The following is a 15,661-nucleotide window of genomic DNA, read 5'->3' as shown; positions in this document are numbered from 1 at the left end:
ATGTGAGAACAGGGTGAAATAGATCATTGACTTCTTGCTGCAGGACCATCATTTGAATGGTTCTGGGCCAGGTCCTGGCTATGGGTCCCAGTGGTCTGAGGACATGTGGGCAGGCAGGGGGAACAACTTCCCTCCTGGGAACAGACCTTGGTCCATGACTGTATCTTTTAACAAATGAAGGAATTAAATGAATGAACGAAATCTTTTAACCTTTTTTAAACAACAAATTAAATCTTGTTTTGAAGTCTCAGGTCATTAGAGAAGGAACACAAAGAAGCCATGGATCTATGAAGTTAAACAAATATGATGCATCTTTGTTTCATGAAGCATTTTCACTGACTTGGGCTGATCAAAAAATTGGTATTTTTTTTTTAAATTAAAGGACCCAGGGTTGGTGGTTTTTTTCCTGATTTGAGATGGGAATTATTTTTCAGTATCTCAAAGATTTCTGTAGGATTGAAAATTTTTTCTTACCCATTCAAGTGGAAAGCACAACGTAGGACAGATCCATCATCCTTTGAAATCACTAGAGTCTTCCTGTTGACTGTTGTTCGATTTATTAATCTGAAGTTTTTCAAAGCAACAGAAGATCCATGAGTCTGATACAGAGACTCAGAAATAACATGGCTTTCTGTTAATTTTGCAAAATAGCCTGCCAAAGCTTCCATAGAGTAGTAATGAAAAATGTTCAGCAATGCTTGTGAGCGGTTGGGGGGGGGGATTGATTGCCTTTAAATATTCAGCATATTTTAAACCTCTTCTCTGTCCCATTTTTTGTTTGCTCTGTGGCAGCACTCAGAAGTCAAAATGGCAAAATATTAAGCTGGTAAAGGTTAGCTGTAGCCATCTGGTGCTGTTGAGGAATTTATGTCTGAGCTCAGCCTGGAGAGGCGGCCTTCCTGCCCACCCCCATCCCCAGATCCTCTCTGAACCAGAGGCTTGGATTTCGCTCTAATGGGACATGGAGATGAAAATAACTGTCAAGGCTAAAATGTAGTAGTTAATTCAAGCAAAGAAGCAGTCAGCAAGCCAAAAGACATTATTACATCCAGTGGCTGCTGTAAGAGCTGCATGTGCTGAAGCAGAGGTGGGTGGCTAATGGTCCTAGGAATTAATAGCTTAATTGAGCATCACTGAACGGGATGCTGTGTTAAAGTCATCATCTTGATTTGCTCCCATCTCTGGAAATACCTGCACACATTATGACAAGGTCAGTAGCAGTTTTAACATTTTATTATTATTGTAATTTTGTTTTGGAATAAGTTAGCTTTCTGCCCTATTTTATCCTGTGTTAAGCATCTCATTTATATCTTTCTCTGCTAAATAAAAATATCCTAGTTAGTTGCCAAAGAACTCCTGCCTTATCAAAGGGACTAATGTAGCACATACAAACTTTGAGGTATGTGTCAGAGACAGGAATGCAGTGATTTGGAACATAAAGGTAATAATCATCTATACATTGTTCTCTTTTGTTATGCAGCCATTTGCTGATTCACAGCATTGATCTGCAAACCCTCAGCTTTTTGCTAATAATGTCATACTGTCAATTTAGAAGTTTTAGATATTTTTTTTTCACCTGCTGTAATAACAAGGCCTGAGACAGGGTGTAACAACATGTATCTCTGAAATTCTTATGGTAGCCTTTATTATTAATGAGACTTATTTTTGTTCTGTTTCTCTGAACTGGGACAACAGTCTCTTGCACTTTAAAATTTATACTTTAGTAACCTTTGAATGGCAATAAAAATAACCCTGTTTTTTAATTGATAACTGCTGTTTCCATTGGGATTTTTTTGGAAAGAAGATTAGTCTTACCCTTAGCTTTTGTAAAAGGCTGTTACTGAAAAGCCGAGCTTAAAGGCTACTTGCAAAGTATGAAACATTGAAATCAAGAGTGGGAAATAGTTCCAGTTAGTTGTTTTGATATAGGCTGTTAGGGTGTGTGAGGAATAGATGAAGGATGCGTTTTTAACGTCGGCAAATGCCTCCTGTTTTCCCTTACAAGCAGTGCTCAGTTTACTTACAGTCACTAGAAATCAAGCAAAGAAAAGAAGCCATGGATCTATGAAGTTCAACAAATATGATGCAGAGATAGGGGACTGAATGATAGCAAGTAAACCCCATGGCTTTATTTTCACTGACATTCAAACATGTTGGAGGAATGAACCCACATGATACCACCTCGGTTCAAATAGGCTTCATCTGTCTTGTTTCCTGCTGCAAGCTCAGAAGAGGGCTGCTGATCTGGGACAGTGCTTTTCAAGAACTCTGTCCCAGATCTGTGTGCAATAAAGCAAAAACTAAAGGAAATCATAATGGGCATGTAAGAGCTTCTGGAGTTTCTAGTAGCCTTTTATTACAGGAATATCCCAAGAAATACTGATGGAATGTCATAAGTTGCTGCACTGTACTGCATATAGCCATATGCATTGCGAAACATTAATGTAGACCCTACTGTGCAAAGTGCAGAAGCCAGTTCCTAAATCCATGCAATCTAAGAATTGAAAGCACTTTGTTACATTCAGGTTTAAATGCTCAGCATGTTGCACGATCAAGTCCAAAATTATAGGTTCAATATTATTCAGCTTTAGTATTGCTCTCATATGTTGTTCAAGGCTATATGCAAGGGAGGTGACCCTATTTTGAAAGCCACAAAGAGCTTGAGTAAAGAGCATGAGATTTGTAGGGTTAAAACCATAGGCAGAATTTCTTTGGATTTCATCCCAGATTTCTGCTAAAAATGGCTGATGCATATATTGGCAAAACTTTATTCCCAGCCTACATGAATGCCAGTACTGATGATAATTCAGTCATGCATCTTGTAGAAATAAAACAGTCTTTAGTCGGTAGAATGTAATTTTCCTTTTTTTCTCTACTGGTGAGTATAAATTAAGCTTATAAAACATGCTGCTTCTTGTTTTCTGTTTGTATGTCAGAAGTCAATATATTATTTCTTAAGTCACCAGGAAGTCTATTAATTGGGGAATTTGGTTGGTGAGATGCTTAGCTTTGCAATGGATGGCTTCTGTGGTTTTTGGGAACTTAGGAATGGATGGCCCACCTTCTTTCATTTAACACTTGAAAGCTCAAGTTAACTCTTACAGAATCATGGAGTACAGCAGTTGGTTGAGGACAAGCTTTTTTATCTCACTGTATCTCACCAGTTTTGCTCTTTTCAGGCTTGTAAATAGTTGAATTACAAGGTCTTTTTTTGCTGAAGTCCTTTGGCAGCTTTTTTCCTCAGGTCTTAGGCAGGAGATCAATTTACTCTGCAGAATGCAGTCACAGAAGTTTTTATGACAGTTTCATAAGAAACTTGAATAATGAGCAGCATTATCTTTCTGCCAAGAATATTTAAATATAAATATATTGGTTTCAAACAGTAGAATTGCCCAGATTTCTTACATGCAATGAAGCTTTTATTGACTTCTACTTGATAGATGTTCAGATGTTCAAAACTGGACACTTTTGGTTAGATCAATAAAAATTTGCCTAAGACAAGACAAAAATTGAATTTAAGGAATAAAATTAATATCCCAAAGACTCTGACTAAACTGCCAGCTAACTCTGGGAGCATGTAAACTCTTGAAGCCAGCTGTTTGAGACCTCCCTGTTCCTGGAGAGTCCAGAAGTCTACACCTCATGCACATGAGCAGACTACGATGGTTGATGGCCAGCCCATGTTCTCCCAACAGCCATGATGGCAGCAATGGTTGTAACTAAGCCATTGCACTACAAAGGGCTTAGGAAGTTTTGAGGGGGACAAAAATGTAAGAGGAAGCATGACACATTAGCCAAGTAGTTTTGTGAAGTAGTCATTTGGTAAAACGCAGAAGTGGTCTTGGGATTAGGGTCTAGATTGCGGAGTTCCTCCTTCCCTCAGTTATGACATTGTGGTCCTTCTTGTGCTCCCTGGCCAGCTGATTTGGTAGTCCTTCCTGCACAGTGGGGCAGTCCAATAAGAGGTGGAAAATGCTCCTGTAAGAGCTTTGTGTGCAGGATGTGTGAGAGTTTGGCTGGAGACCTCTCTAATAGTTGTGGAAGTGACACTGGCATCTCCCAGATCGTGAATGAATCTCTGACCATGAGATACTCATACCTTCACCTTCCCTGGCCATGATTTAAAAAGAAAGAAAGATGGCCCTGCTCAACTCTTTGGCAGAAAGGATGTGCCTTTACATGTGGAATGGCTGCAGAGGTGGGTCTTGAGTGATAGTCTCCAAAATCAGGACTGAGGCTGGAAGGAAGTAAAATTTGTCCCTCCTTTCAGTATTTTTTTAGGAACCAGATTAAAGTTGCTGTGCTCTGCCAGCCCTGATTTACAGGGCTTCCTGCTCAGCTTTCCAGCTGTTTTGTATCTGCAATATGAGGCATTTTTTCCTTCAAGGGGAATTACAGTGCTCCTCTCTAGGTTCAGGATTTCATCACAGGGCACTGAGCACAGGGAGGCTGCATGTTCCAGTAACTGCAGTGTTTGCGTGGATCTGTACTTATTGGGTTTACTTAGTCCAGTCCTGAGTTGTTTAGACTAGAGAACTGTTTTTCTTTAAAGTTCTCTCTTCTATCACCCTTTAAACACTTACTTGCCTAAGAATCATTTGCATTTCCTACCTTTGGTGTCCATTAAAATGAGAATTAAATCATATGCAATATTCTTAGAGATCCCTTATGGTTGTGTGGTCTGCTCTAAAAAACTGGACCAAATGCTGAATGAATTTCTTTTCTCATGTACCCCCTAGAACTACAGAATTATGAAGGCACTGCACCTATTAACATGAACTCTGAATGCTGTTTATTATCCTGTAATTTAACACCGTATTCATCTGCCCTGATTTTTGCTGCTTGTCCTTCACATGTTCTGCATCATCTGAGAAAGGTTATTGATGTGGGCAAATTTTTAATGGCACGAATCTTTGGAGCCATCTCCGATGTCTGAGTGATTTGAGCTTCATTTAAATAATTGATGAGAAGTGTTAGTCAGAATCTATTGGTGATTCAGACTGCATTATTCAAAGATATTTACTGACAGTTATAGATTGTTCCAAATTTACTTCTTTTTCTAGGCTGCATTAAACTAGGCCCTGCATGACATATGTGTCTATTTTTTAAAAAAAATCTTTGTTGACGTATGTGAAAATCTGTGGGTTTAAGAGCTTAACCAGTTGCAAATAAGCAATAATAATTAGTAATGTTTTAGCAGGAAAAAGTGACTATGAAACAGTCTCTTTTCAAGTGAAAAGTGCTTCTTTTCTCTGTCTTGCATGTTGTTCATGAGTGGACCTGAACATTTTACTTGTAATCCAGTGACTTTCCTGCAGATTTCCCTGACCTGGTAGTGGGGGGCTAGGTGAGTGTGAGACTTCATGGCTGCCTCTTTGTTGGCCACCCACCACAAACATCTTCCCTAAAGGCTTGCAGCTTTTAATCTTTGACATGTATAAGCTCTTCAGGCTCCTAATGACATTTAAAAAAAAAAAAAAAAAAAAATCTCCTTTTACTCTGTTTTTCCCCCAGTGAAAATATTCCCAATTTCTTTTACGCTGATTAAGATGTATAAAGCTCTGGTTGAAAATGCTGGAGAAGTAGAGTGGGGTTTTATTAGGCTGTTGTCAGCAACTGAATGAAATGTGACGAGGCAAGGCTAATAATACCAGAATTGCTTTGCAGGTCATGCAGACTCCTTGCTTCATCAGAAGTATGGCAGGTGCCAGTCTCATCTAAACTCTTCTCTGATTCCTGCAACAGGAGGTCGAGTGTGGCAGGCTGCTGCAGAGCATACGTGTCTGTGCCTGTGAGCTTTCACACCGGCCTTTGGAAACCACCTCTGGGACCAATTGGGGAACTCACTTTTAGTTTCATGTCCCTGTTGGAAAGTACTTTAACGTATTATCATTTTTTTTATTAGGCAACTGAGTCTTGAGGTTTCTCCCCCCTTTTTTTTTAATTGTGTGCAGTAAATATTCCATTGAAAATCGTCCCCTTTTTTTGTTGCCAGGATGCACCAATGTTGCAGCTGTGCATGAGTAATGAACAGGTACTTTTTCCTGACCCCTCTTTTCTATTTTTACTGTAGGAACTGTGGACATGGGTGGCAAACAGTCCACAGTCGGCGAAGTCTCCATAATTCAGACATCTGTGACAGAAAGCATTCAGGATGCTTACAAAGCTGGAGACACCAGTAAGGCCCAAGAGTTGATTAAGTTGTCATGTGAGGAGACTGCACTGCAAGTGGAAAAGGTAGGTTTAGGTTATTACGCTTTCTCAGGTTTTACTGGGAAAGAAACCGAAATACCAAGCTGCTGTCTTCTGTCGTTTCTCATGCAGAAAATCTGTTCAGTTATGTATGTTATGCTGGTGCTGCAGGGTCCTAGACATGGCTGGTTGTGTGGGGCACTGCAGAAACATACACTCAGGGACAGTATTTGCCCTTGAAAACTCTGATCAGAAAGATGAGACAGACTACAGAGAGCAACATATGTAGGAACAGGAGGCTGCACGAGGAGGGGTGCCGGTGCTGTGGTCACTAAAAACAGGGAAATACGTTTTTCCCCATAAAAAGGAAGCAGTTTATAGACTTAGCAAAAAATGTTCCCCCATCAGTACAAAGATGGTTAATGGCCCCCTGGGAAGATTCTGCTGCTTGTGTTTGGAACTGTATCCTCTGTACCAGCTTCTGTACTGCTCTGCATTCATAGCCCTCATTTTGAGCTTGCTCTTTGCATAGAGTTTATCTTAGTGTTATGGGAGAGTACCTGCATGTCAGGTCCAGGCATATTGGCCATCTGCAAATCAGGAAAGCCTACACCTCGTAGCAGAGCAGTGCAAAAGCTTTTTCTCATGGTCCATGAAAAATGGATTTACACTCAACATTCTGTGCCTTGGGCAATTTTGTCGTAAAGCCATACAAAAAACTAAAGCAAAACCTCAACAAATTAAAATAAATAATATATCATCACTGATGATTATAATGGCTACTAGACTTTATGACATTCTCAGTTCACCACAGTGACAGTGGGTATGCATTTGCATGGGCACAAATTAACACATAGCTCTAGAAATGCTCTCGTTCCTGGCCTTCTCCCCCTTCACAGAGAGTTTATTTTGCTGTATTCTCTTCATCAGTGTCAGCTTTTAGGTATTGCAGCAGCATATGGAGATCTGCAGGCAGTGAGGTATTTACTGAAGGAAGCATTAGTGACATTACCAACAGAACCTAACGATGACAATGCAGCTGTGGTGGCTGCGTATTTTGGACATAAGGACATTGTGAAAGAGCTGCTGGATTCCTTGCATGGTAAGACTATTGGGTTGCCTCTGCCTTTCCTAAAGCTTTTTGGTATCTGTGTGCTATAGCTTCAAGCAGGCATTTATTTATTTTTTTCACATTCCTTGAAAGGGGAGGGACTTAGTCATGGGAAAGTGTGTGGAGGGATCTCATCTCTGCTGTGTTTGAAGAAAACTTCCCCCATGGGGGGAAAAACACATGCATAAAAATATTCCATGTTTGCAAATTGGAAGTGGAGGAAGATGCCATTTAGATAATTCATTCCCATCAGCCCTCACAGCTGGGTACTGTCCCAGACTCTACAGAGAAATTAGGGAATTTTCAGGAAACAGCATCATCCCACTCTGCTGATCCAGCAGACACAGTGGTGCTGGGAGTGAGAGTGCAGCATGACTGTCGAGCCGTAGTTTGGGTGCACAGCTGGCAACATGCTCTATGCTCTCTTGTTTTCATTTTCAGGGGAATTCCTTCTTTAGAATCATCATTATATTTTAGTTATGTTTTATTTTAAAAAATATTTTATAGCAGAACAGAGATACTTTTAGACCTAGACACAATTCTTAAGACAGCTGTGGGGGCGAGGGGAAGAGCATTACTCTGAGACAGGGCCAGGAACTGTGTCTGGGTCCCCTGTTGCTCTCTCAGTGTACTGTGGGCACGGCAGCTGCTTCTCACCAGGACCCTGAATACAGCTCTGGCTTCTCACTGGAGCTGTATACTTGCCAGTGACCTTAATGAGAACGGGAATAACCTGTTTGGAAACCTGCTTATTTGATAGTCTTAAACTGTTAGAGCACTAATAAGCCAAAGAAACGTGCCACTTTGGGGGATGCAATTAAACATAATATTTCCTTCAGACAGAAAGGAGGCTGACAATGCTGGTTTTTGTAAGCTAGTAGCAAAAATTAAATAACATTAATATAATACTCGCAGTAATGAAAAGTGACAAGTAGTTTCTGGAAACTTAGCTCAGTTTAGAATCGACCAAATTCCCTTAAACCCTTGCTTCAGGGCAGTCAGGGAAGGTGCTTCATATAATCAGCAGCTTTCAGAAGTTTTTATGCAGGATTTTCCATTTATTTCCCTGGGAAGTTACACAGAAACCAATCACTGGGCTTAGGAATAAATTGCATGAATTTGCAGTTGGGCTAATGCACTGCAGTGATTCTCTCTGGCTCAGTGTGAACTTCTTGGGGCTTTGAGCTGAAGTGGAGCCCATTTTTTGCAGCATGAGGGTGAGTGATTTAGTCAAGTCGTTAAGAATGCAAAGAGTGGTGTAATTTCCACATGGAGAAACTGCAGAAAGAAGTTGGCATGTAAACTTGAGCTTGTGGACATTTCTGTAAGCATTTCCAAGGGGCTGTGAATTTGTAAAGTAAATGGAGGTGATACTGTGAATTGGGGAATATTTGAGAACTCTTAGTGTTAGCAGAAATAATCCTGTCATGGGCATTTGGGTACATGCACAGAATTATGCACACCTAGAGGATAGCAGCGTTCTACAGACAAAACATTAATTCCACAAAAAAAGCAGTTTGGGGATGACTAAAACATTAGCAAATTAATGCAGAAATCAGAACATGTTATTTTAATTTTGAGCCTTAAATGTCATTTGTCTAACTTTGCTATGAATTGATAGTAAAGAGTTCACCCAAAATTGAATATTTCAAAGTGAAACTAATTTTTTTTTTTTTTTTTTTTTTTCTAAAACAATTATTTCATGTTGCCTGAAACAATTTTTTTTTCTTTATTCATCCAGTAGCATGAAAAGTCTTCTGTTTTTCCCTATTCTTTGTATCCTCTCTCATAAACTTGGAAGAAGTGGCCTATCTTGGATGTTTGAATCTAATGTCTGTTGCATCAGGCCTGTTGTCTCTGGATGCAAAGACTCCTGGTCATCCCTTTTGTTTGAGCTTAGATGTTTGATTTTTCTGCTGATAGCCTAGCAGGCATCCTCAGAACCTCCGCTGTTGCTAGCTTATGCATGCTTAGATCAGGGAGAGTCAAAAAAGTTTGCCCATTAGCTAGGTAGGTAGTGAAGAACAGTTAAGCAAAGCTGAAAACTTTGTGCCTGACCAGTTTAGGGCTCTTCTGTAACACACTCTTGCACTGCAGTCTGCTCCTTTGCCCTCAGGAGCTTTGCCCTATCCCTTTGCACAGCCATTATTTGTGGATGACTCTTGCACGTCACAGCCCGGTGGCATCAACTAAGTGAAATGCTGTATCTTTTTGGTAGGTCCTAGTACTTGCCAGCAACTCCTGAACTGGATGCTGGCCATAGCCTGCCAGCAGGGACATTTGGACATAGTAAAACTCCTAATTCGTGCCTACAGTGCTGACCCAGAGAGCTGTGCAGTCAGGAGGAATGAGTTTCCAGTTCTTATACGGTTGCCATTGTATGCTGCTATAAAGGCAGGTATGTATTTTCATGCTTCACAATGTTACCCCTGTTCTGCAATATCTTGTAAAGAATGGGCAGAGTTGTTCACATCAAGGAAGGTATCAGTGTGGACTGGTTTGCCTGGAATTGTCCTGGATTTCTGGTGGGATAAATTAATAAAAGACTGGCTCTGAATCTTTTGACTTAGCCAAATTTAAGTCAGAGCCTTCTTAAGTTAGATTACTGTAAAAACTGAGAGGCTGAACTTTCCTCTATAAACTCCTAGGGAAAAGACCCTTCAAAAATAGAAACCTTGCAAGTAGAAGCATTATTGTTATGGACACTCTGGCATGCATACTTGATTTAGGCTGAATAATTTACACTTCAAAACACAGCTGTGTGTATAGTTTAATACAACAGGGAAAAGGGAGAAAAAAGAGCCTGGGCCAGTGCTTTTACATAGTGTCTTTGTTGTCTCAGTTTGACTAAACTAAATCCTACCACTGGAGGAAACAGTCCTTACACAGTTCAGTTTCCTTTTTGCACACCCCCATGGTTTTTTTCAGAAGTGGTTATTTCCCAGGATTTCTGTTCAGCTCCTTGTTGGTTCATTTACATGAGAAGCAGAGAACAGACAATCTGCTTTTCTCTAAAGGGAATGAAGATGTAGCTGTGTTTTTATTACGGAATGGAGCTTTCTTCTGTTCCTACATCCTGATGGACAGTCCTGAATCCAGCAAACACCTTCTGAGGAAGTATTTCATTGAGACGAGCCCACTACCAGGTAGTGCTCCAGCAAAAACAGTAAGTAGCCATTTATCTGTCTGAAGAGATGTTCTCTTAAAGGAGCACCATGTTAATAACTGATATTTGTCTTTGCGTACCATGTGGCTGGTGATTCTTCTCAGCTAAGAGCCTTGTGGTTTGCTACCCATTTAGAGAACAAGCTGTGACAGTTGACATGACACTTTCATGCCAGTGCTGAATTGCAAGGTGTAAAACATTAGGCCTTTAAATGGCATCACTGTGCAAGACGCTGTGTGCAGCAACTTCCACATGGCAATTTTATGATCAGTGTGTGAACCAGGCATATGCTTTGGAAAGGAAACATTGACTTCGGGCAAAAAGTCTTCCAGAGAAATAAGCTGCTACAGGCTTCCCCTGTGACCCCAGGATAATCACTTCATTTAGGTTTCTATTGTGCATTCTGGTTGCAAGGTGATGCCACAAGTACCATGCTGTCCTGGGATGTCAGCATGGTGCAGAGCTGAGCATGCAAACCCTTCTCTTGCCCTGAGTCTGATCTCCCAGATGCAGCACATACAAATAGGCTCATGTGTCTTTTTGTTAACATGGAGTAGAGCAAGCTCACATCTGCTCAAAATACCATCCCTGCTTCAGATCCTCATTAGTAAGGGATGGCTGGTAGCCTTTACTGTCACTTGTTCATGACGGGTCTAGCTTTCTGGACCAGCATGGAGAGTGTCATTTGTGATCAGATCATATTAGTTGAGTTGCACTTGTCCCACAGAAATGGTTTTTGATGGGACACAGAGGCCAACAAAAAGAAGTTGAAGCCTTTTTAGGTTGGCAAGACCTTTGTTTGCTACTTAGCCACTTGCAAACTTTTGACAATTTTGGTAATTCATTTGCACGTCTATTTCTTTCACTGTAAAATGGGGAGATTTAAACTCTTCACATATCACAGCTGTTGGGAGGCTGAATACACGATGATGAGGCTTTGAGATCTACAGATGAGTGGCATTGTTTTCATATAGCGTATTACATTTCATGATTATCACATATCTTTGTATAACTGGGCTATATTCTTCATTCTCTTCATCTCTATTATCAAAGTCTCTTTTATTCAGAGCTGAAAAAGTCTCACAGCACACACTGTTACTGCTTTGTAGGGAAGCATGTAGGATTTTCCATTATCCCAACGATACTTTGAATGTTAGGGACTACAGTCCACATACATAAGCTTGACTTCATTAGGTTCAATTAGCAGATTTAGAGCCCTCCTTGTGGGATTCTTAGTTTCGCTGACAGGTAGACAAAAGGAAAATAAATCCTAGATACTTCTGGATAAGAGTTGGTAAAACTACATGTCTTTTGGAAGAAAAAAATCCAACTAACTGTATAATTCAGCTTGAATAAACTTGGAATAAATGTTTGAATCACAGGGAAGAGGTCTGTTTTCCATGTGAACTTGCTGGCAATATTTAACTTAGCTGCTGTAAAAATGACTCAGCTTTGCTGTTGTCACACCCTGAGCAAAGAAGAGAGCAGTCTTAAAACATCAGCTAGTTGCCAGAAGGGCCTGATTTAAAAAAAAGAGAAAAAAAAAGAAAAGAAAAAAAAAACCAGACCCAGAAACTTGACGTTGATCTTCTAGTAGCTGTTTATTTTTAATATGTTTGCTTCTTTAATGCTTTCTCTTTGAATTGGCAGACTGAGCCAAATTCAGAAGATTTTTCCTAGTTTGTCTGCAGAGCTCAGGTCTCTGGGAAGTGATAGTCACACACCCTGATCATTTTTTAAAACACAGTTTCATGGCATCTGCAAACAAGCTGCCTCAGTGCTTTCTTCATCTCTCATAATGTTCTTGAATGTAAATCTTCTTGTGTCAGTGCTGTGATGCATTTTGCACTGGGAGGAAGCAAAAATAAAAGGATTCTGTGGAGACTGCAATGTGTATGAGAGCCAGCTGTATGTCAAAAAGTTTCTCCTCTTGGACAGGGCAGATTGAGAACCCATCATTTCAGAATGAGCCCAAGAACTTCCAAAGGGTTTGTCCTGTCTATGCTGTCTCTGAGTAAAAACACAGCACAGTTGATCTCCAATTGATTTCACAGTGGAGAATGCTACCAGCTATGCATAAAATGTGGTTGGAGAGCTCGATTTAGCTGCCACACCTTCCAGGCAGCCGTTGCACTGTGCAGTGCTGCCCTTTCTGAGACAAGAGGAGTTACATCTCATGTTTCTAATATCTGTTTCTCCTTTATTTTTTTTTTCCGGCATAAATTTATCCCCACAGCAAACCACTGTCTTGCTAAAGAGAGGAAGTGCTCCATTTTTACAGGAAGAGGTAACAAATGCCAAAAGGCCCCCTGCAGTAACTGGGGCAGATTCCAGACTTCAGTAGGTGTAGTAATCATGGAGATACATGTAACTTTCCAGTATGTGCAGTGTGAGATAGATTTATTTTTCCCATTACAGACCAGAAAAGAGCTTAAATGTCTGCGTTTTCTCTTGAAAATATTTTGCCAAGTATTTTATGCACAAGCATGCAAATGTACGTGTATGTGTGTGATCCTCCTCCAATGTCTTTATCCACTGCCTGGCTAATCTCAGTTACATCACCACCGGTAAAGAAATCTGTAGCAGTTCCACTCAAGATTCACAGCAGCATTATTGATGGAGAAATTAGATCACCGTCCTCAGAATATCCTGTCTATGGCAAGAGCAAGGTTCTGCTGGGGCATGTCACGTCATTTAGGAGAAATGAACAACAGGGTTTTTTAAGCACTTTACCAAATGGTCCCAAATCTAAGTGAATATTTTTTGTATTTATAGATCATCATTTGCCCAAGAGCAGTGGAGTTTCTTGTTTCTGCACAATTTCCAGTCCCTTGCCTTCCTCAGTGCATGCCCTGACATCACTGCAGTAGGAGATTTCCATTTAGTTTTCAGGACTCATATTGAGAAAGTCTTTCCTTGGCAGGAGAGGGGAATCTACAGAGGTTTTCCTTGCCCTTCTGAAGAGCAGTAAGCTGCCCAGAGTCAGGCTGTGCCCAGGAGCTAACAACCTCTGAACAGCATCCCTCCCATTTGAGCACAGAGCTCACCAAATTGAGAAAGGCCAAATTGGGAAGATCTGAACTGATCACTGGCTCTGCAAGTTCAGCATCATAGACCTTTGGCATCAAAGAAATGGGCTTTTCTGGGAAGATAGTGGAGATTATGAAGTATGAGATGGGGAGGACATCCCCTCTCTTTGTGGTATTGCTGTTGGGCTTTCTTTCACTTAATTACATTTTCACCGCAGACTGCTGATCCAAGTAAATCCCTGACGTAACTCCACTGACATCAGGTTACTAGCACCAAGATGAATTTGATCCACTGTCCCTAAGGCAGGTGAAGGGGCTTGGCTGATCCTCCACTTTGCAGCACTTAGGTAGAAGAGACAGTCAGTCCCAGGCTCTGGATGAGGAGGACTGAGTGCAAGGAGATTCAAAAAGCTGCCTAGCAGATGGGGACACCTACTCCACAGCATTCATAGCAGGTTTTGGATTTCACAATCTGGTCTGTGGTTTTACAAGTCTCTGAATTCTGCAGGTATCTTTCTATCATATTAACTACCCTGAGGCCATGGCTCTGCATTTTTGAGGTAAATGATACACAGCAATCTAAATGCAAACTAGAGATGAGTATCAGTCTGAAATGAGAAGCAGCGGAGATGCATGGTTCTGTTTGCACCCACTAAAAGCAGCCGGTAGATCTTACTGCATTGGTCAGTGTACTCAAGGACAAGTACTTTTTTGTACAGGAATAAGAGCCTGAGCCCACTCTAAAGAGCATCATCTTGAAACACAGCAAGAACTGAAAGAGGGGATAAACACCATCAATTCTTTTCTCCGGGTTTTTTTTTTAATTGCAGTTTTGTTGGGGGCAGTTTAATTAAGCAGGAAGAAAAAAGAGAGAGTTGGAGTCTGTAGTGCATTTTTACTTCTGGATCCCCTGAGAGAAGAGGAAATGTTATTGTCCCAGTATATGGACTGGCAAATAGAGTCTGGTTAGCCTGAGACGGTGGCTGGTGACAGAAGAAATCTGAAACTCTGGAACCTGAATTCAGAACTTCGACCACAAGAGCCTGCTTTCTTCTGTAGGGAGAAAACCGAATGAACAAGCCAGCTCTTCAGGCCTATGTTCCCATCACTGCCAGAATTGCAAAGCCCTGTTTGGTTACATGCATCCTTTTGTTGCCTGAAGGACCTTTTGCATGGAATATTTGCCCAGAGTTTTGGTTGTAATTCTCGAGTTTCTTGCTTCTCTTTGTTTAGGTAAAACATGTGAATAGATCAAGGGTTTAGATACTCTGGTCATGGATGCTTAGCTTAGGAAAAGTGCTACAGTTCATCCTACTTTAGATCAGATGCTAAAAGAAGTTTAGAAAAAAACAGGAAAATTTTCATTCCCTATTTTCTTTTTGGGCCATGGTGTGGATCCTATGCATCCACAGCCAATGTGGCGATACCATTGCCAAAGGAGGAAGTGCCAGGAGCCACCACTTCCATCTCAGTGTACTGTTGAAAGTTGTCTTGAACTTCCAGGGTAAATCTCCTCTGGACAGCATCTTTGTTATGTGTCCTGCCCAACACAGTGCTAGTCTTTCAGTCTTTGGTGATGATAATGTACACGGGATAACAGTTAACAGCTTGCAATATCAGTGCTGAGCCCACCTTTGAATGTAATTTCACTGTTTTCCTTGTTGCAGAGTGAAAAGTAGTTTTAGTCTCACAGCCAGATCTTCATCACAGATTGAGCTCCAGCAGTGTGGGGTCAGTAAAAGGCAGCTTCAGCCACTGCCTGAGATCTCTGTGAAGGGTGTTGCTGTTCCCCTCTGTTGATAGGTAGCAAGCTGTAAAGGGAAATAGAGGAAAGAGCATGGCTCATCTCCGTGGCTTCATTTTTGAGGTTTAGACTCCCTCTGAGCAAGGTCTTTGTGATGGGTACAGGAGATAACTGATGTGTCTAATAGACAGTCCCGATGAATCCAGATGAATCCACCTTTCTGTAACTCTCAGTGCTGTGTTAGCAATTCCGTACCCCATGTCTTGACGATGATATAAACAGGAATACCCTTTCTTACTAGCAGTTAATTTTTAAGACCATAGATACTAGAACTGCTGCCTAAAAGCTTGTATTTTCCCCTATTTGTACTGGTTTAACCCTTCTGACCCCATTTTGGCTGAGTCTCAGCATAGCTTTTG

At 40.9% G+C, this 15,661-nt stretch overlaps 1 protein-coding gene across 2 annotated transcripts in view; it reads left to right on the top strand.

Annotated features, from left to right (window-relative positions):
- LRRK1 (leucine rich repeat kinase 1) overlaps window positions 1–15,661 on the top strand; it is a 79,165-nt gene that overhangs the window by 13,026 nt on the left and 50,478 nt on the right. The window contains exons 1-5 of one of the 2 annotated variants that reach the window (XM_026855901.1): window positions 908–1,210; window positions 6,074–6,237; window positions 7,123–7,294; window positions 9,522–9,701; window positions 10,321–10,469. In XM_026855901.1, coding sequence (XP_026711702.1) covers window positions 6,085–6,237; window positions 7,123–7,294; window positions 9,522–9,701; window positions 10,321–10,469 — 654 coding nt within the window. In that variant the 5' untranslated portion in view covers window positions 908–1,210; window positions 6,074–6,084. Of the gene's footprint in view, window positions 1–907; window positions 1,211–6,073; window positions 6,238–7,122; window positions 7,295–9,521; window positions 9,702–10,320; window positions 10,470–15,661 lie in introns of those variants that run through there. The other variant, XM_026855900.1, reaches the window with a different exon arrangement.

The sequence above is a fragment of the Athene cunicularia genome (assembly GCF_003259725.1).
Source record: "Athene cunicularia isolate RWA chromosome 10 unlocalized genomic scaffold, athCun1 chr10_part1, whole genome shotgun sequence".
NCBI classification, from domain to species: Eukaryota; Metazoa; Chordata; class Aves; order Strigiformes; family Strigidae; genus Athene; species Athene cunicularia.
This window is presented reverse-complemented; position numbering and strand designations above follow the sequence as displayed.